The sequence below is a fragment of the Muntiacus reevesi genome, chromosome 17 (assembly GCF_963930625.1).
Source record: "Muntiacus reevesi chromosome 17, mMunRee1.1, whole genome shotgun sequence".
NCBI classification, from domain to species: Eukaryota; Metazoa; Chordata; class Mammalia; order Artiodactyla; family Cervidae; genus Muntiacus; species Muntiacus reevesi.
This window is the reverse complement of record NC_089265.1, coordinates 55,108,102-55,129,581: the sequence shown is the minus strand read 5'-3', so window position 1 is coordinate 55,129,581 and position 21,480 is coordinate 55,108,102. Positions and strand designations below refer to the sequence as shown.

The 21,480-nt window shown below is 44.1% G+C and overlaps 1 protein-coding gene across 1 annotated transcript; it reads left to right on the top strand.

The window, feature by feature from the left end:
- The first annotated feature begins 1,375 nt into the window (after window positions 1-1,375).
- On the top strand, window positions 1,376-7,283 carry LOC136148355 (protein SPATA31F1-like). The gene is made up of 4 exons (XM_065907863.1): window positions 1,376-1,516; window positions 2,197-2,242; window positions 2,507-2,567; window positions 3,542-7,283. The coding sequence occupies exons 1-4, from the start codon at window positions 1,376-1,378 to the stop codon at window positions 7,281-7,283; spliced, it is 3,990 nt and encodes a 1,329-aa protein (XP_065763935.1).
- The last annotated feature ends 14,197 nt before the right edge of the window (window positions 7,284-21,480 follow it).

Below are 21,480 nucleotides of genomic sequence, written 5' to 3'. Positions count from 1 at the left end.
TTAGGGCTGAGCATAGATTGAGGGCTCACCAGTCTTCAGTTGGGAGAAGGAAATGGCAACCCACTCCAGTATTCTTGCCTGGAGACAGAGGAGCCTGGAGGGCTGCTATCCATAGGGTTGCACAGAGTCGGACACGACTGAAGTGACTTAGCATGCATACTTGCATTGGAAAAGGAAATGGCAACCCACTCCAGTATTCTTGCCTGGAGAATCCCAGGGACAGAGGAGCCTGGTGGGCTGCTGTCTGTGGGGTCGCACAGAGTCGGACACGACTGAAATGATTTAGCAGCAGCAGCAGCAGCAGCAGCAGTCTTCCGTTGGGTGAAAGATTAGATACTGGAGGAAGGACCAAGGAGTATCTTCAGAGATTTTGAGTTCAAGGATTTTTGGCTGTGAGACTACTGTCACCAGGGAAAGATTTTTTTCCTCAAAGAAATTAAAAAAATTAGAGTGTTAGAGAAATATGACAATATCCACAGAGGTCAGGTAGGTTACATAAATGTGTAAACAAATGGTCAGTATATAGGAGTGAGTGATGGGCCCTGGTGATGAATAAGAAAACAACTGGCTTGCTTAAAGTTTTTAAAAACTCTAGTTAAAAAAAAAAAAAAAAAAACCCACGAAAAATTCCTTTAGGCAAACAGCAGATATCCAGAGTAGATGAGTAGATCTAACCACAATCAGCAACTACTTTATGACTTTAAGTCAGAAGTGGTCACTGACACAGAGATGCAGGTAGGCATCTCTGTGAGAAGACAGAATTCTGTAGCATGGTTAAAACAGCTCTAGAAAACTAACTCTTAAGAGAGATGCCCAAGGAAATCTCATTAGTGTGTCTCAATGGAAGGCAGTGTTTACAGTCTCTTCTCACTCATCTGCAAGCTTGAGGCCACACAGTCTGGGAGGCATTCCTTTCTGACTCCCCCAATGTTGTTTTAAAGATGTTACCACTTTGACCTGTCCCTGCCGCTTCAGCCATGGTCCCTTCAGGCACCTCTGATTTCCCATCACCCACTGCCTGTAACGTCAGAGCTCCCCATTTCCAAGCCATAACCAGACTGGCCATCAGGCTGGTGGAGGGTATGGAGAGTGAAGACAGAGTGGGAGCACAGACATTGCCCGTGCGTGGCACCTCCATTCCTTACAACCAGACCGCCTCATCTGCAGACGGAATTACCACATGGGCTTCCTAGACAGGTGAAGCTCTTTGACGCCATACCTACCCTGTGACGCAGAAGGGCTTTGTGATGCAGGCTGGTGGCTTGGTTCCGTCGTCGACGACAATGTGTAGCCTTGGAAGTCAGTAGGTGCCAGGCCTCTGAATGCCTACATTAGTAGGGATGGTTGGTCTCCTCGTGATTATGAGGTTTAGACCATGCTGAGCCAGACTTTTGTTCTGTGGGATTTGGGGTATCCCTTATATACCTATGGCTCCATCTTCATTATTATTCTAATCATCTGGCAAGTGAAAAAGAGTTACCATGGATTAACGGAACATAAAAGGAGCTGCTGCCGGGTAGGGAAACACTATGACCGGGACTGAACTAATTAAGCCTTAGATAAGATGCTTTTAAGCTCCCAGTGTATCTCCTTTTATCCTTCCTCTCCACCTGTCTACCTCCCCACCCATATGTTTTTTGTTTTGTTTTGTTTTTTTTACCATCAATTAGTTACTCTTATATGGTATTTCTCTTCTCAGTGCCTAGAAATAATTTCTTACCAGACTATCCCTGCAGAGTATTCTAGTTGAAAAATCAAGAACATCTCTATCTGGCTTGGGTTGAAACTTAGATGAAATGGATTGTGCCTCACTGGATCTTCGAAGACTTCCCTTTATGGGAGATTTTTCTGGTTTATGGTCCGTTAAAGCATTTGTAAATTGAAGTCCTTTTGTTATTAGATCTACACAACTTTATTCTGTTCCACCTTTCTCTTGTTCCATTATAAGCTTGATACAAAACTTATCTTAGGAAATAAATGGGAGGCATGGAGGACGGAAGAGCCTCAAAATGAATCAGAAATAAGAGAAGGCAAATATTGAGATGAAAAACAATAGGAGTATGGAAAGTTAGGAAAGCAAATAAGATATAGGTAAATTAAAAAGGATTAGGTAATCTATATTAGCTTTGTTTTGGTTTGGACATGAAAAAGAAAATGGTGTCCCAACTTCATACTCCAACTCTTTTGTCTTTTAAGCGTCACCGAAAAGTCAGACAAAGGGCTAGAGATGCAGCATCAAGAGGTAAAGTCCCAGTCTCTGCTCTGACTTCCCTCTCCTGGGGATGAGGCTCCCACGGACCCTGTCCCCCAGGGACCCTTGGTGCCAGGCACCAGGTGCTCTAACTGCTGAAGACTCCAGTCCCCAAGTTGACAGATTCTCCCAGAAGACTTTTATGGGGGTTGGGGCAGGGGTCTGCAGTCTCCTGTCATTCAAGTCCTTTAGATTCCTGAAGGATGTCCCTGAATCCCCTCCTGTTCTGTGTAACACTGTCTCCTGGTTTCTCAGCTAGGAGACATTCCCGGAAAGAAGCTGACAAGCTGTGGGAGCTGCTCTCGGTCATGAGAAGGTGATCTCTTGCTCTATGCAGTCTCCCACCTCCCAGCGTGGCCTGTAGTGATTTCTGTGTTTGGCCTGGGGCAGGGTTGGGAGAAGGGGAGTGGCCAAGCGGGAGCCAGAGGCATGGAGCCTGGAGCCCTGGGTGAGAGTTGCAGGAGGAGAAGGGTGGGGTCGGACGTCTCAGTGGAGAGGGGTCTTCAGCTGTGCTCCGGGCTAGGCTCACAAACGTGCTGGAAGTCAGGATTTAACTATGTGGGTTTTCTCCCAAGCATGAGACAAGTTACCCAGTCAGGAGAATGGATAGTTAAGTGCATAAATGAGTCATCATTTTCATATTCTGTTTACAGCCACACCCTTTCAAGGGCAGATCCCTGGACCCTGCTGACATTACCTCCTCTGGTTCTGTCTTCAGGGAGGCCAGTTCCTGGGACAGCCCTCAGGCAGGAGCTTGTCATATTATCCCCTTCCTAAGAGCTCTGCAGAATGAGGAATTGGCTCCCAAGAGATGTTGTTTGCACCTCTAATCCCCAGAATGCAGTTCCCACAAGGACTTCCGTGGCCCCAAGCGAGGCTGACTCCAGGTTCTACCTGGTGATGTTGCTGGTGCTGCCCCATCAGCTAGCCATTGGCTCTCCCACCTGCCTGGTCCCCTTCTGCTAGTTCAGCTTCTCAGCACAGATCAGCAGAGAGCTCACCCGCCTCCCAGTTTCTCAAGGCCCTGTGTTCCCACCAGTTGCCTGAGACCTTGTCCAACAAGCTTCAGGCTCTCAGCCCAACCCACTGCAGCTTGCCAAATGGCGTTTCCCTAGGAAGAAAAGTAGACACTGAAACGCCCAGTGGTTGCAGGCCTCAGGTTGCAGGCCTCAGAGTTTACGGGGACTAGAGGGGGGCAGGTCCAATCTCCAGGCCAAACCCTGGCCAAGAGTAACAAACAGTAACAAACTGCCCATCAGTAACAAACATTTGCTATGTTTCCCTTCCCAGCCAGGGCTGGCTACCTCAGGAGGGGAGTGTGCGGCAGATCCTTTGTGCAGATCCCTGCTGCCAAACCTGCAACACCATGGCTCTGAAGGTTCAGCAGTTGTTGGGTGAGAACACCCTAATCTCCCCCACTTCAGGGGATACCTCTCAGGGCTCCTCTTGCCTAGAGGTTTTGTCCATGTCTAATGTGTCTTTTGAGCAGAGTCTGGAGCATCGTTCCCCACACTCCAAAGACCTTTCACTTCCATCTGCAACGCTCACAGTGTCACAGAAATCCTTAGCCCAGTCAGCGGCCCGGTCACCTGGCGCAGCCGGCATCTGTGATTACTGGGCTGACCATCTCAAGCTAAGGCAGGGACTCCCAGTGCTCGAGGCTCCCTCAGGGACTGAGGAGCCTAGAATTTCAGTGAATCTGCAGGAGATGATGCAGAGCAACCTCAGCCTCATCTGTGGGAACCAAGTCCAGCAGCCCTTAAACCCCCAGGTCTCTCTGCTGACCCTGAAGCAAGAAATTACTACCCTGACACATCCAGTGGCCTTGCCGATGGTCACTGTCCTCCCTGCCCACCTGCCGTTCATGAGTCCTGAAGTCCGGAGGCTTCTTGAGGTTCATGTGAAAAAATGGATGCATTTCCAGAGGTGGGGGCTCCCCAGGCGTGTAGAAGAGTCCCTGAGGCAGCTGATGCCAAACCCGCCACTATTTTACCAAACTGTATATAACCAACCAGTTTCTTTCATCCACAACAATACTTCACATTTCTCTGTTGAGAAACTTGGGACCATTTCATACCAGAACTGGGGTTCAGGTATGGCCGGCCAGCCTACCCAGGCCTTCTGGGTTTCTGAATGGTGCATTACGGATCCAGAACAAAGACACCTCTACCAGCAAATCCCCAACCATAAGGCTTTAGCCTGGCCCTCTTCAGCCCTTAAAGAATTAAGTGGCCTCTATCTAATGTCTGAGCAACAGGCTAGTGACTCAGTGGGCCCCGTGCAGCCAAAATACAGCCAGCTATTCTGTGGCCTGCCTTCTCTGCACAGTGAGTCCCTGGTTGACACCTTCTTGGCTTCTCAAGGCCTCTCCAAGGATGAGAGCATGTCCAAGCCCCACTTGAAGGATCCCTTTCTCTTCAAGGAACTCCCCTTCCTCCCTTTGCTGCCTAAAACTCCAACCCAGTCAACTCCACTCTCTTCTCTGTCTTCTCAAAATTGTGTTGCTCCATCTGATCACCAACAAGCTCACATCAATGTCCCATTTCTGACTCTGGACGAGTGTGAAGCCTTGGAGTGGCACCTGCTGCAGAGGCAGCTCCAGCTTCAGTGGGGCTTGCCAGATGTTTTCCAGAGAGATCAACATGTCCAGAGCCCTGTACAGTGTAAGCCCAGTGACAAAGCCCAGTCTTCTGAGACTCTGAAAACCCCCTTGCCGGGGCAGCCTGTCCCAGTCCTCACAAGGGAACTACTCTTCCCGCAGCACACCAGGCGGCTGCTGGAATACCACCTCCAGAGACAGCTGATTCACCACCGCTGGGGCCTGCCCCAGAAGATCCAGCAGTCCATCCAGTTGCTGCTGTCCCCCACTAACCAGCAGACTGTGTCCTGGAGCAGCACAGCCCGGGATGGTGTGAATGGCCCCCAGCCTACATGCCTGGAGGCCACTGGAGCTGATGACCCATTCTCACCTATTGTGGACCCATTGTCTGTCCCCATGCCACAGTTGTTTGACCAGGCCAAGGCAATATTGCGGGGCCATATCAACTCCAAATGTGGGCAGATTCACCAGGGCAACATCCCTGCCTGTGTGTATAGTTCTTGGGAGTGCATAATTCCTGGAGTCCTGGAGGTGACTCCCTTCCGCTGCATCCTGGAAAGCACGCCCCTGGAACTCCAGGCAGCAGCTGACCAGGACCCTCAACAGGAAGTGATACCCGGGATGCCAGTGGCCCTTGATGAGCAGCAACAGATCTCACCAAAAGCTGCCTTTGAACATCCTAAGCTGCCCAGAGTCCTGTCAGAGGCAGCCATTGAGAAACTGGAGACAGCTTTACGGCACAAGTATCTGGCCTTCTTGTCAGGGCTGCCGGCTCTTTATTGTGTGGCTCTCTCCAGGGCCATGGCCCCAGCAACCACGTCAGTCACGTCCCCAGCTGTGATCACAGAGATAGTGCCTGAGCCTGCTGAATTCTCAACAGAACCTCTGACGCAGGTGACCTTACCTGAAGAGCAGGGTCCAAGTCCTGGGCCAGGCTTTCAAGAGGCCAAGGAGACTCCTTCAAACACTGCAGAAGAATTCCAGGTTGATGAGCAGGTGGAAGGAGTAGTTGAGATGCTGCCTATAGAAAGCCAGACAGAGCCTGAGGGGCCCTCTTCACTTGGGGAACACATCTTGGCCAAAATGAATTTCCATCTGAGAAAGAAGATCCTAGAGGCACAAATTGGAATTCCCATAAAGGCGAGAGAGTCCAGGGAACAAAGTGTAGGAACGTCAGAGGATGTATGTACACAGGAGTCTCCTGAGAGTTTAAACAACCAAGGACGACCACTGCTCCAGGAACTCCCCATCCCAGCAGATGTGCCGTGTGCCCCAGACCCAGAGTGGCTCCACCTCAAAGAACAGCTGGCCACTGAGTTGAAGGCGGTGCGCCAGAAGCAGAAGCAGAAGCAGCCCAGTCCCAGCAGAGTACCCCATGGTTCTGGCCCCTGGGCTTCCAGCGCCTTCCTCAGTGGGGATATGACGGAGGCCCAGGTGCTTTGTGTTCAGCTGGAGGCCAGGGTGAACAACCCCAGTCTGGAGGAGCCTTGGAGCCCTGAGCCCCATAGCCCTGACAAGAGCAAGGACTCAGCCCAAGTCCCCACACTGGCAGAAAAGAGAGAGGAGCCAGGCAAACCCAGATTGGCTGGGGGCCATGGAGAAGGGGATGCCGGGTTCACACTCTCCTCCACAAGAGAAGAAAGCCACTCTGTTGAAGGCCAGAGGCCAGAAGGGATACTTCTGAACAGGACACCCCACAGCCCCTGGCAACAGAGACGTCGCTTTCACCTTGATGCTTCCTGTCAACACAGTCCTCAGCATTGCCCTCCGCCTAAACTCCCAGAGCTCCCTCCCGGAGCCCCTGGGGGGAAGGATTCTAAGAAGAAGGGCCTGCAGGACAGTCAAGCCAAGCTCAGTGTCACCCTCAAACCAGCAAGGGTTCCCAAGAATGCCCAGCCTGTGGTGCCCCAGGCATCGCGGGGCCAGCCTCTCCTGGGCCAGCTCACAGTGGGTAAGCCACTGCAGGGCCGAGCTTTACAAGGTCAGGTCTTTCAGAGGCAGGTGGTGCAAGGTCATCCTCACAAGAGGCCCAGCCTTCCAGAATCTGGCCTGAGAAATAAGATGAAATCTCTCCTGCATTGTATTACACCCAAGGCAAAGGGCAAAGGGCATGAGGCATCCATGTCCTCTACCTCTGAGAAAGTGGCCAGGCCTAGAAGAGAAAATGTGGAAAAAATCTCGGCTCCAGCCAAAAGTCCCAAGGGGCGAACTAAGACAGAGAACTCAAGAGGGGACCCCAAGGCCCAGTTTCCACCCGCTGAGAAGCAGATGGGCCTAACTTGCATGGACGTTGCCCACTCCCCAGACAGTAAGCTCCGGCACCACTCCCGCCCCCATCAGCTCCACTTGGCCTCAGTCCTGGGTGCCCCCCGCCACTGCCCTCGGCACTGTCCTCGAGTAGCTTGTGCCACCCCACCAAAGAACCCACCCTAAATCTCAGCTCCCACCTCGGAAGGAAACTCTGGTCTGCGTAGGAAGGCCCAACACAGTCAGAAGACCTTGTAGTCTCCCCAGTGTCTGCATCCCTTGAGGAGGAAAGCTCCTGTCATTTTTACTAATGTGCAGGTGGGCAGAGCACCACCCAAATACACTCTATATATCTCTAAGCAGAGAGTTGTGTGTCTGCTGCTTTTCTCCACCCTGGTGTGCTCAGGGAAGGCATAATGGAGGTAAATGTCCTTCCTATCTAGGGAAAAAGCTTTAACCCACTCTTAAGCTGGATCAGCATTCCATACTCCCCCCCCCGCCCCCGCCCCCCACACCCCCTGGACTGTGGATAAAAGGGACTTGAGCAGAGAAGGAAGGCCCTTGTCTAAGGTACATTGAAGTTAAAGGCCAGACTTGAATTTGATTAATACCATGGTGTCCTTGGGCCCAGAGAAGCAATGTGGATGTGAGGGTAGTATTGTCAGAAACGAGTGGCCAGGAGTTTTTTGCCCCAGGCAAAATTCACTGACAACTTCTGTATATATGCTCACAATCTGGAGGGGAGATATTTAGGAGAATGCCAGTGTTCCAATCTTGAGGAGGTGCTTTGTATTATCAGTAGCATATAGATAATATGACAAATACCAAAAACAAATGATAGACTCTCCCTCTCTGCTCCTGTTGATTATGTTAGATCCTTCTGGAGAGCTCACCTGGGAGGCGGCTGTAGTTCTCTTGTATCCTGCCTCCTCTATCAGCTGCATGGAATTAGTGGCCCTGGGAATGCAGATCACAGTAGGACATGGAAACTCCCAAGGGTAGGCAGGAGAGGAGCAGGAAGGGGGAGCATGTAGATGGAGGTCTGAGTACTTGGGATAGAAGCTGACATGGTCCTGAAGAGGGCCTAGTAAGAGAAAAGACTGGTTTGCTTGAACCAGGAAGCCACCCAGTGCCCACGTGCTTTTAGGGGATGGGGATGAGTAAACTGAGTTTTGGTTGTTCATAGTGTGATGAAGAGCAGTGAGTTGAACCTTGTTGTCCAAAGGCAATGCAAATTAAAATTTCTGAACACTCACCCTCCACCCTACAAAATTGTTGTCCAGTGTTAGGGATTGGTATAACTATAAACCCGTGTTTTTGCTCAGCTCAAACATGAAGTCAGTGACTGTTTTTTAATCTTGATATATCTCAACTTTGCCCCCTTTTTTCTGCATTTACTGTCTCTGTTAAATTACTCATTCTTGCCTAAATAATATAATAGTGTCTCTTATGCCCAGGGCCTAGGATAGTGGCTGGCATAATAATACCTTAATGGTACTTGAATACAAAGTCTGGGCTGTGGAGGCAGACAAATCATTACATTAGTATGTTGAGTGTTGTGGAATAGGGAGTCCTGCCATGGGATTACTGGGGTACTCAGCTCAGAAGGACCCAAGAAGGGTCACAATAAAATTACCTTGATTATGCTGTACACCTTACACTCAACGCAATGCTGTATGTCAGTTATATCTCAGAAATGGAAGGAAGATAAAATAAGCTTAAAAAATAACTTTGAGAACTATTTTACATTCAATTAAAATGTTTATTTACTATGTGCAAATAGCTATAACTAACATGGCCAAGACATAGAATTTATACGGTGGAACTTGTGATTTCATGGGATAGACAGTCTACATGCCCAGATTGTCTAATCGACACATATACTTGAATGTCCAAGATTCATCTCAAAACTATAGAATGGTAAATTCTTGATTTCCTGTGCTCATCCATTATCTCGTTACACGCATGAAACATGCTCCAATCACCGTATTCGTAACATCAGTTGATGCGACAGCGTCTGTGCAGTTGTTCAGGACAAAAACATTGATGTCTTCCTTGACACTTCCCCTAACTGTCCATATCCAGTCCACTCTGCTGTCTCTACCTTCTGAGATGAATTCATAACACGACCTCTTCTCACTCACTCTGCTGCTACGATTACTGCAGTAGTATCATAACTCACCCCAGCTTCTGCCTGAGACCATACTTCTAACAGTCTGTTCTCAACACCGAAGCTGAATACTCCTCAGGGAAGGTCCTGACTATAGATGACTGGATAGAAAGATAGATTAAGGTTAGATGATGATGATGATGAAGAAGAAGAAGATGAAGGAGGAGGGGGAGAGGGAGGAGGGGAGGAGAAAGAAAGGCGTGTAAAACCATGACACTGGATAAGATCATCCAGGCAATGATTGTTAATGAAGGAAAGATCTAAGGACCAGGCTCTGGTACACCCCAATATTAAGAATTTGGAGGAAAAAGTAGGAACCAATAAGCAGAGACTCAGAAGTAGTCAGTGAGGTGGGAGGGAAACCATGATGCAGGAGAGAAAGGGAGAACTGCAAAAGCGGCAGTGTCATGGTGCAGAAGTGTAACATAATAGGAGTAAGTCCCCGGTGGAGGGGTTGGCCTTGGCTAAAAGCACAGATGCTTCCCTGGTGCTAAGTAGAGAGAAGGTAACCGTAGTGAGGAGGGACTCTGTGTCTCATGCAAAGAATGGTTTCTCTACAATTAAGGGAGCAAGGCAGTTACCTAAAGGGGTGAATGAGGAACTGGGAAAGATCATGACTGGGGAAGGGGTTGATACCCAGAGCCAAAGCCAGAGATGAAGAGAAATTCTGGAAATTACCATGGCAGGGTTTTTTTTTGTTGTTGTTAGGGCCTAAGAAATTGGTGAGTTCCTGGTGAGCAGAAAAAAACAGTTGAGGTTAGTGATCATGTGGTAGCAGGTGTGGCATCCTAATTTTCAGCCAGGGACCAGGGAGTTTTGGGGGCTGGAGGAGAGAAGTAGGAAGCAGAAAGACAAAGGCTGCCCTGAGCGAATGGGAGGGGACTCTGTTCTGGACACTTCATTTCTCCTAGAAGGTGGCACCTCTGCATCCCCATCTGCCCTACCAGAGGGGAGAGTAAGGGCAGAAAGGGCTGTGGCCTCCTTCAGTGGTACGGGGCTGTGGGATGCCCTGCCTCACTGATTCTGAAGGAGATCCAGGATGGCTGCAGGTGTCATCACCAGCAGTGGGGGCAGGAGGCTCCTCCTCTGACAGGACCCAGTACTTAGCACAGTGTGTCCATGCCAGCTGGATGCAGAAGAGGCGGGATGGGGAGAAGCGTGAATGTGTCCCTCCTCTGAATGGTGACTCTGTGCCAAGGGGTAGCAGCCCAGCCCTTGCTGTGGCCCCCAGGGCGAGGAGGCAGAGTTTTCCTAAAGCATCCCCGAAGGTCATAGGAGGTCTTGTGACAGGCAGATCTGCCCTTCCTGGTGGGAGTTGGGCTGAGAACCACGTAGGAGGATGCCCAGGAGAAGGAATGTGACTCAGAAGGGTCACAGCAGTGACAGGTGGGAAGCTGAGGTTCATGTGCACACGTTCTGGCTGAGGTGTGGAGCAGGTCCTTTCCTTGGTCCTCCACAAGCTGCCTACCCTAGAAAACCATGAATTCACAGTGCTGACCAAATTTTGCAACAAAGAACCAGGGGCAGAGAGTTGATCTGAAACAAAGACCTTCAGGATTCTTAAGTCTCAGCAGAGTCAAGAGCTGAGAGATGTGTCAGAGCCTATGATTCATGTAGGATGTTGCAAGGAGAGAAGCCTTGCTCATCCCATCCTATAACCCAAGCACAGGCCCCATCTTCCAGCTCCCCCTCAGCTCAAGAGGTAAAATGAGAATGGAAACACTCATGGCAGGGTACACCTTAAGTATTCCCTATTCCAGAATTGATGGTAGGTGCTAGGAATATATCGTTCCCTTGGGAAACTTGGAGTTTGCCTCTGCCCTCTGAGATACCATGTTGTCATGGCAAAAGGCTCTGATCTTTTGGAGTCCTTCTCTTGTTCTCTGCAGAGAGCATTTCAGAATTCTGGAGAGAGAATTTAAGGCATCTGACCTCTCCTGCACTAAAGAAGAATGGCTTCTCCACAAAATCCCTTTTCCTGTTAAACACCAAGTCCTAGCAAATAGGGAGCATGGCCTCTTCATTTTTGTACGTGTATAGATTTTAACACAGCCTCTCATGGACTTGATTCTCATCAACATCTCTAGTCTTAATTTCTAAGATTAAAATCTGTTAACACAAAAAGAAAACAATTAAAAATAAAATTATCCTTATGATTTTATCTTAAAGTATATAATTATATAAATTGTTTTATTCATGTAAGTTAGGGTTTACATCCTCACCACTCTGTGGCCTGTTTTTTTTCCTCCTCCATGCAAATCCGGTAAGAAGATGGCTGCTTGCTGTAACTCGATTACTCACCAGTAAACAGGTTAATGCTTAATTTCTGGGTGCTGTTTCCTTTTGTGTACGAGCTGTCTCATTTTCCCTGGAGGTACTATGTACTTTAACACCTCTGTGTGTTTCTTCAGGCTTTTCCAGACACCCACTGTCCTACTTTAACTTGGGAAAACTTAACCAATCCTTTAACGCAAGGTGGAAATGTGCCCTTGACGTATTCCTCCTCTTCCTCTAGAAGCAGAGTTTTCTACAAACTCTGTGTTATTCTACTTTCCCTGCCCTGAAATAGGTATGTATGACTGTCAGTGGTGGGATCATGCATCCATAAAAGCACAGTGTCTGGTCCATAATAATCACTTAATATGTTTTAAATTGAGCTAACCTAAAGAATTAAACTGGCATAAGGTAAATATACTGACTAGCTAGATAATAGACAATTCATTATTCAGCCAACCCTTATTTAGGATTCCATAGAATCACAGGTATCTGAAAGATAATCTAGTTCTGGCTCATATATTTTGTGTTTTACGGAGAATTTAATTTGAAGAAAGGCTTCTACGGCATAAAACAACATGAAAGCCACTGATTCTGGACAAACTATTTTCAGATGAGTGAATTGAAGATTTTTTAACATAAAATCTAGGTAATTTGATTTATTTTGAAAAATTTAAAGACCCAGCAATAAGGTTTTGGTTTCTCATTCTTGAAAACTGTCAATCTTCTGGAACCTTCTCCCGTTTACTGCAGTCCTCATTACCCACTAAAGTTTCCCTGATGCAGAATCTATGTTTTAAGGGCAGCATTAAACCCCCAGAATGGTGACTCTGGCATTCCATGGAAATACACCTGGCCTTTGTCCTGTATTTGTGTTACTTGCTTGTCACTGAAGACAATTGAACTTGAGTTCTCAGATTTGCAGCAGGCGTGTTTCTAAGAAATATTGTGGAAAAATAAATTAAATTCCATTCCTATTCAGAGGAATCAACTATAACTATACGCTTAACTCTTTTGTACATCAAATGAGCACACTTGATTATATTTCTGTTTCCTTGACAAGAGCTACATCTTAGCCAGGCATATAATTCCAAGAGCTCAATTTGTCCTATTAAAATTCTGTAAAAATTTCTTTTATTATTATGACATTTGCTTTTGCACAGAAGCTCAAGTTCAGTGTAAATGTTCTTCCTTTGCAAGTCATCTTTTTGTTTAGCTTTCTTTTCCTGCATAGATAAGATCATTCTTTTTATATAGCTTTTAATCACAAAAATGAAACTGTTGTCAAGACAAATTAAAAATGAGCAACATTAAATTAATTTTTGCCAGGGGCTTGGTGAGCTCATTAGAGCTGTAGATTTAGACTTTTTTTTTCACCCTAGGAAGTTTTCCTTTGGGTATATAGTTTTACATTTAAAATTTCATATAAAATTTACACATGCTAAGTGGCAAACTGTTCAATGATTTTTGATTTCAGAACCTTTTCATCATCCCCCAAAGTCTCTTTGTCCTTATTTGAAGTTGATCCCTGCTCCCAGCCGCACCACTCCTTGCCCGCCCCCAACCCCCTGCCCTAGCTCTAGCCAAACTTGAGCCAGAAATATACTCGCCCCAGTCAAGACCTCAACCTTGGGCAGTTATTGGCTCTCCTTATTCACTCATCACTGAGGTCATCACTTCCCAACAATGCCACTGGACATGGGTGTTGCCATCACTCCACATGGAGTGAACTTCCTTCCACCGGAGCACAACCTGTCACCTGCCCTGGCAGAACCTTACTGAGCTGGGGAGTGATTGGAGCTGCTTCAGACAAGAATGCTGCAGACTCTCACTGTTCCTACTTAAAGTTCAGCTGCTTTTTTAAGCACAAATATTTCACAGATTATTGTTTGCAGTTGTTTTAAGAAAAATGCTCTGCTGACCTCCTAAGTCAGCCATTAGAAGGCTCACTTGGATGGTTTTTTTTTTTCCCCTCAATGATATCAATGACCAACTGGTTGGAACTTTGTAATCAGTTGCTGTCTGTCTTTATCTTATCATCATCTCTGTTTCTTCTACTTTGCAGTGTCTTTAAGATGGACTTTAGTTAGCTATTGCAGTATTAGGTTTAAGTTTCTATTGTGTCCTTGCTGTCTACCTCTTTACATCAGTCTGGCCTCTCAGTTTATTTTTGTCATTTTTTCCCTTAATTTTATAAAGTTTCTTTCATGTTTTTCATTTGATTTCATAGTATTCATAAGAAAAATTGTTCTCTATTTTTGGAGCAAGGTGGTATTCTCTGATTTTCAAATGCTGCGTTTTACATAATTTTCCTAATTTACTCAACTTTGAACAAAGAGGATAGATCTAGTCTGATATCTGCCAGCTCCTACATCTCATGTTCTATTTGGATTCTTTCACCGTCCACCAATGTACTGTTCCAAGTCTCTTTCAAGAAGGAAGCTAAAAGCCAAGCAGATGCACCCATCCCAGCATTTAAGTTTTTAATGTCTAGAAGACATTTATCCGGTTCAGCATTACTTTATTGAGTCATGACTTTGTCCCCATTACCTGGTTTTCTAACTCTGAGCTAGTGTGTTTACTACTGAACACGTTGAGTCAGCCTGGTAACTCTTGCTTTGTTGGAAGTAGCATGGGTAATCCAGTCTCCAGTGTGGATTTCTTTCTCTTTCTGTACCCTGCCCCCCAACTCACGCCTTGACAGCACAGGGTATAATACTGATGGGCCAAGTTCAATTACTGGATGTTATAAGACTCCAAAATGAATCTAGGAATGAAGCACTGAAGAATCCTCGGGGAAGAATTCTCTTAGAGAGGAAGATTTCCCTCCGGAACTAGGTCTCTAATATGATGGTTAATGTTTATGGCTGTGTGCTGTCTTTCAGAGACACTTATATGAGCTCACTGGCCGTCATTTCTCAGTGTGACCCATCTACATAACAGTTAGAACTAATTCCTTTCAGTGATTAAAAAACATTATTGATATCATTGATTTATATCTTTAGTTTCCTCTGCTATTGTATTTTCCTACCACATCGGTATTACGTTTGAGGGGGAAATTAACAACCTGCATCCAGATGCTGGCTAACTAATAGAACCCTTAAGGGTAAAGAATCTGCTTGCCAATGCAGGAGATGAAAGAGAGACAGGTTCAATCCCTGGGTTGGGAAGATCCCCTGGAGGAGAGCATGGAGACCCACTCCAGTATTCTTGCTTGGAAAATGCCATGGACAGAGGAGCCTGGCAGGCTACAGTCCATGGGGTTGCAGAGTTGGGCATAACTGAGCATGCATGTAGTAAGCTTTTTAGCTTATATCCCTGAAAAATACATTTTCTGCTAAAGTTTCTATGCACAGAAATATTTGGAGGAGTGTGTACTAGAGCAGCAAACATTGAATTTTAATGTACAGTGCTTCTAAAAATTTCGTGTGCATATGGATCCCCTGGGGATGCTGTTAAAATGCAGATTCTGCGATTCTCACAAGATCCCTGGTGATGGGGATACTGACGTTAAGAGCAGTACAGTGCTAGAAGAGTTGGCAAGCTCTGTCTGTGATTTGGGGCCCAAATCACTCGTACTGTGTGGTCTTTTGTTTGCCAACTTGGGCATTTTCATGGTGTCAAACTTAAATGAGTTAATTTTCAGGATAAGACTGTTTTTTATCCCTCTGCCTGCTTTCTAGACCTCTCCTCCAACGTAATTACTTTCTTTTTCTAATATTTTCTTTAGAGAATCTTCTTCATGATTGGCAGTTTCAGTTTATAAGTTATGTTGTAGCTCAGGATTACAAGGCGTTTAGCTAGAAATGCCCAAAGAGTAAACTTGAGCTCTCATGTAGAAGAAAGGTAATGGTGGTGTTTTCAGTGATAGCACCACCTGAAAACAGCTTGTTGGGGTGGTTTGGTCAGTGGATACAGGCAGGAAAGCCCCTGTGCCCAGGAAGTTTTAAATGCCTTAAATGTTTGGAAAACGCAAATTAACGCAAGTAGCATTGACACCGGTTCTGTAGCCTTGGACAATTCGTTATAGTTGTTTTTAATAAATTAATTTTCATAAAATAACTAAAAATTAAATTTCATTTATGTCTCAAAACATGTCAGCTCCGTTCAACAATGTTCAAGTTTTGTATATTCTCTACCAGAAACTAGTCTGTTAAGTATCGTCCATCTTACTTTTTAAGAAGCAGTTTGTTGCTGCCTTGGCCTATAGCCATCTCTCCTTTCCTTCCCGCCTTCTTCCCTCCCGGCTTCTTAGTATTTAATGCTCTCCTGTTCAGTCCCGTCATATAAAAAAATCCCTTATGGCAGCTTCAACACTCCCTACTGAATTTCCAGCCTCCTAACTCTTCTGGGTCCCAAACTGTGCCTAATTAAACTTTTCATGAATTTCCATATCATTCTGATAAATCTTTGTCCAGTAGACCCTGTCCCTGCGGATCCAGCTTCTGACTTCAGGGAGCAAGTTTTTTAATATTTACTGGTATAGTTCTATTTTTATTATTACCAGCATGAACTCATCTGTTATTATTTTGCTGTCTCTAGTCTTTCTGAACATTCATAATTGTCCTTTTTTATGTCTACTAAATTATGTTTCACTATTATAGGAAATCTCACTTGAAGAGAGACCTAGCAATACATTTATCAAGATTTTTTTAATACAAATATTTCACAGCCCTTATCTACCTACTTCAACTTACTCAGTTCTTATGCGTATTATTTTTTTTATTACATACTAACATTTATTTGTGTTCTTTTTTTTATGTGTATTATCAAGGTTAGTTGATAAAACTGCAATTCCCCAAATAGTATTTACTGCAATAATAATAGGAATGTCAATTAATACAATAGACTAGAGAGTACCAACATAGACAATTATATGTATATAAAACTCTGTATGTTTAAAGAGGTTCAGGAAGGGTTGTTTAAGATAGGGTATTATAGAAACAGGGTAACATTTCAGTAGTTTAAGGTGAATCCCTCCTTTATTGTGTTTCAAAGTCAATCCATATGGAATAAAAATGTAAACATTGAACCAAATTATAATAGAAATTGAAAAAGATTAAATCATTTATGAAATATCTAGAAGGAGGATAACATTTCTTTTGGAAGAAATTTTAAAAGTTGTAAATGGATGATTGATAGCTTCAAGAATATATGTATTTGAGATTTCTATACCACTAAAAAAACCCAAAGGGGCTGATATAAACAATATTTTTAAAAATTCACATTTATAAAGAAGACATTCAAACTTGGAAGGATAAATAAAAAAGAGGGTATCAATGCATTTCACTAGACTGTAAGCTCTGAGAGGACAGGGACATTTCCTGGTACTTCACAGAAAATGCCTGATGGCTCAGCAAGTAAAGAATCCACCTGCAATGCAGGAGACATAGGAGATATGGGTTCGATCCCTGGGTCAGGAAAATCCCCTAGAGAAGGAAATGCAACCCATTCCAGTATTCTTGCTTGGAGAATCTCGTGGACAGAGGAGCCTGGAGGGCCACAATCCATGGTGTCGCAAAGAGTTGGACACGACTGAGCACATGGCACGCACAGATAATAAGTATATAATCAGTATTGAGTATATATTATATAGGTATATAACAGGTATATACCAGGTATATAACAGGTATAGGTATATAATCAGTACTGAGTAAATAAATGATTAGGGGGCCACAGATAAAAAGTAAAATCTTATTACTGCAAGATCTCAAAGTCTTATTACTCTATGGATAAATAAGTGAAATAAATAACTCTTGGCAGCTAAAACATGCCAACTGAAATAGTCTAAAAAAGCATACAATATCAGCAGTGTTATAGTAGAACTGGTACATATTCCTTGTAGTGACTCTTTAAATTGGTAACCTTTTGGAGGTAACATGTTAATTTGTAATAAGTGCATATTGTACCTCAAGCATAAATTTATCCTAATGAAGTAGACAAGGTTAAATATTAATATTTCATATCTACAGATTAAATAGATATAAATAGTGAATATTTCTATATCCTATATATATTTATATGCTAAAGATACTCAACTAACTTTATAACATGTAATATTAGGAGAATGGTTGCTTACATTTTCACTTTGCACAAAGGGTTTGTTATGAAACCATGCAACTATTATTAAACAGAATGCATATTATTATGTTCTGATTGCAACTGTAAAAATTCTATTAGCACATAAAAGACATATGCATGCATGCATAAATAAAATCAGTTTTATGTAGGTTGTGGACTTGTCTTACTATTATTGTTATGTATATTTTTAATATCAGTTTTAATTAAGAAATATAAAGTGGTTTCTCTATATAATATTTATCCATATATTTCCATAAATTTATGCATATTTAATTTATATTCTTATGAGCCTACTAAGCTGTTGGATGGCATCACCAACTCGATGGAAATGAGTTTGTGTAAGCTCTGGGAGTTGGTGATGGGCAGGGAAGCCTGGTGTGCTGCAGTCCATGGTGTTTCAAAGAGTGGGACATGACTGAGCAACTAAACTGAGTAAAGCTGTTGTTCTCCTAGGGAAATTGTAGTTGTTACTTACTGACCGACAGGCTCTCCACTCATACTGATAAATTCACTGTGGTCGTGATTTAGTCACTAAGTTGTGTCAGATTCTTTTGCGACCCCATGGACTGTAGCCCACCAGGCTCCTCTGTCCATAGGATTTCCTAAGACTGGAGTGGGTTTCCATGCTCTCTCCTCCAGGGGATCTTCCCAACCCAGGGATTGAACCTGCATCTTCTAAGTCTCCTGCATTGCAGGAGGATTCTTTAACCACTGAACCACCAGGGAAGCCTGATATACTCATTAATGAATATTTACAAGAGAACAGGAAGTGTGATGTCAACTAAAGATTGAGAAGAAACTTGGAAGAAAAGTTCTCGAGGCATTGTCTACCTTAACAGACCTATGAAGCACAAAGCATGTCATATTTCCTGCATATAGAGAACAAGGTTTAGAGGCATCCCAAGCTGTAGTTGCAGCAACAACTGACGGGACCATTTTTGAATGGATTGACTGGTGGATACCCACTAGGAGATAATTTGCAACACTGAAAATATTAACTGTACCTATTTTTATGTCTTGGATTTACATGTGTTTAAGAAATAACTGGTTTATTGAGATATAATTTACAAACCACCGCACCCCTTTGAAGTGTATAATGCAGTGGTTTTTAGTATATTTACTGAATTGTGCAATTATCACTTCAATAAAATTTTAAGTCTTTTTTATAATTTATTTACTTATTTTTGGCTGTGCTGGGCCTTCGTTGTTGCAGGAACTTTTCTCTAGTTGCAGAGAGTGTAGGCTGCTCTCTCGTTGTGGCATGTGGGCTTCTCACTGGGGCGGGTTCTCCTGTTGCCGAGCACGCGCTCTAGGAGTGAGGGCTCAGCCGTTGCAGCTCTTGGGCTCTAGAGCACAGGCTCAATAGTTGCGGTACACGGGCTTAGTTGCTCCATAACATGCTGGATCCTCCTGGACCAGGGATCAAACTCATGTCTCCTGCACTGGGAGGCAGATTCTTTACCACTGAGCCAGCAGGGAAGCCCTCTATTGAATTGTCTACCACTGAAGAAACCCTGTACCCATTAGCAGTCACTCCCTATTTCTCCTCCCTGCAGCCTGCAGTAACCACTAATCTACTTTCTCCATCAGTTCAGTTCAGTTCAGTTCAGTCACTCAGTCGTGTCTGACTCTTTGCGACCCCATGAACCGCAGCACGCCAGGCCTCCCTGTCCATCACCAACTCGCGGAGTCTATCCAAACTCATGTCCATTGAGTTGGTGATGCCACCCAACCATCTTATCCTCTGTTGTACTTTCTTTATAAATTTCCCTCTTTAGGACATTGCATATAAATGGAATCATATGATTTAAGAGGTCTTGTGTGTCTGGCTTCTTCTTTTTTTTTTTTTTTGGCCACACTGAGCATCACGTGGGATCTTAGTTCCCCGACCAGGGATGGGAACACATGCTCCCTGCATTGGAAGGTTTGGGGTCTGAACTACTGGACCACCAGGAAAGTCCCTGTGTTTGTCTTCTTTCAGTTAGCATAATGTTTTTAAGGTTTTAATGTTGTAGCATGGATCAGTGTTTCATTTTTTATGGATGAATAATTCCTTTGTTGGTTGATAATACCACAATAGATGGACATTTGGATTGTTCCAACTTTTTGTCGTCTATTGCTATGAGCATTTGCTTATGAGTGTTTGTGTGGATGAGTGTTTGTGTGAATATATATTTGTTTTCAATCCTCCTGGCTGTATACCTAGGAATTGATTTTACCCAGAACCATCTTGTCACTGAAGGCACTATTTGCAAATCATTTGACAAGAATTAAGAGTATATAGTTTATGACATAGATAATAACTTGATTTTTCTCTTCATTTTTATTTAAAGGTAACTGACAAATATAGGGGTAGAACTCCTTGATTTTGCTGAAATTGTGGTTAACAAAGTATTAGAGTATGAATTTAAAAGAATAAAACAATGTGGAATAAAAACCATTATATTGAAGCTCTCATCATCATCATTATTAAAGAGTTTAGAATGGCTAAATGTTTTGTAATGGAAATATTTTGTCTTTACATAAATTACAGAGCAGAGAAGTAGAAGTGTTGGATATAATTCCATTAGATTTTTCAAAAAATCCCTTTGTAGTGGTAGGCACTCTTTTCCTTGGCCTTGTTCTTTGAGTTTCAGATCAGTGAATAGAAGCAAATAACTCATCTAAGAAATGTGGGAAAACCACAGGAAGGCTTGGTTTTGGCAAAAATGCATGAAAAATTAGAGAAATCATCTCTGAATTGTTTTTATTTGTCAGTGGCTCCTGCAGCCTTGGGGTATACATTTTGGTAGACATGCCAAGTCTCCCACATCTTTGCTGTTAGTATCCTGTTTCAGGGCTGCTTGCAGATACAGGATCACCTGTAAAACTGGTCACACTTTAATGATTATCCACTCTATTGTATTAATTTGTCAATTGCTGTGCTAATATCTTATTTTTCTATATATTTTTATTAAATATTCTAATATGTGAAGGAATTCCTTTCATATATTTAATTTATAAACTTTTTATTCTCCATCCTTCCCTGATTGCTTTTCTAGACAATATTTAGAATCATTTTCTCATCAAAAATTCTCTAGAATTTTCTTATCAAATTCTTTGCAGAACTTTAAGTTATTTTGGAAGTATTGTCAGCATTTATAAACACTTTGCCGACAAAGGTCCGTATAGTCAAAGCTGTGGTTTTTCTCAGTAGTCATGTATGGATGTGAGAGTTGGACCATTAAGAAGGCTGAGCGCCAAAGAATTGATAGAAAACTCTTGAGAGTCCCTTAGAGAACAAGGAGGTCAAAGCCATCAATCCTAAAGGAAATCAGTCCTGAATATTCATTGGAAGGACTGATGTTTAAGCTGAAGCTCCAATACTTTGGCCACCTGATGCGAAGAGCTGACTCACTGAAAAAGACCCTGATGCGGGGAGAGATCGAGGGCAGGAGGAGAAGGGGATGACAGAGGATGAGGTGGTTGGATGGCATCACTGACTCAATCTACATGAGTTTGAGCAAACTCTGGGAGATAGTGAAGGACAGGGAAGCCTGGCGTGCTGCAGTTCACGGGGTCACAAAGAGTCAGACATGACTTAGTGACTGAACAACAACAACAACAACAAAATACCTACTTGACTTTTTATTGGAATTACTTAGATCAATTTGAAGAAAGTTGCCATCTTTCTGGGCTTCCCTGGTGGCTCAGAGGTTAAAGTGTCTGCCTGCAATGAGGGAGACCTGGGTTCGATTCCTGGGTCGGGAAGGTCCCCTGGAGAAGGAAATGACAACCCACTCCAGTATTTTTGCCTGGAGAATCCCATGGATGGAGGAGCCTAGTGGGCTACAGTTCATGGGGTCGCAAAGAGTCGGA

Bases quoted from the DNA above. Each gene is read 5' to 3' on its own strand.
- LOC136148355 (XM_065907863.1), top strand. From the start codon at position 1,376: ATGCTGAGCCAGACTTTTGTTCTGTGGGATTTGGGGTATCCCTTATAT. The intron at 1,517-2,196 runs GTAGGGAAACAC...TTGTCTTTTAAG, and splicing joins ATAAAAGGAGCTGCTGCCGG to CGTCACCGAAAAGTCAGACA. The intron at 2,243-2,506 runs GTAAAGTCCCAG...CTGGTTTCTCAG, and splicing joins TAGAGATGCAGCATCAAGAG to CTAGGAGACATTCCCGGAAA.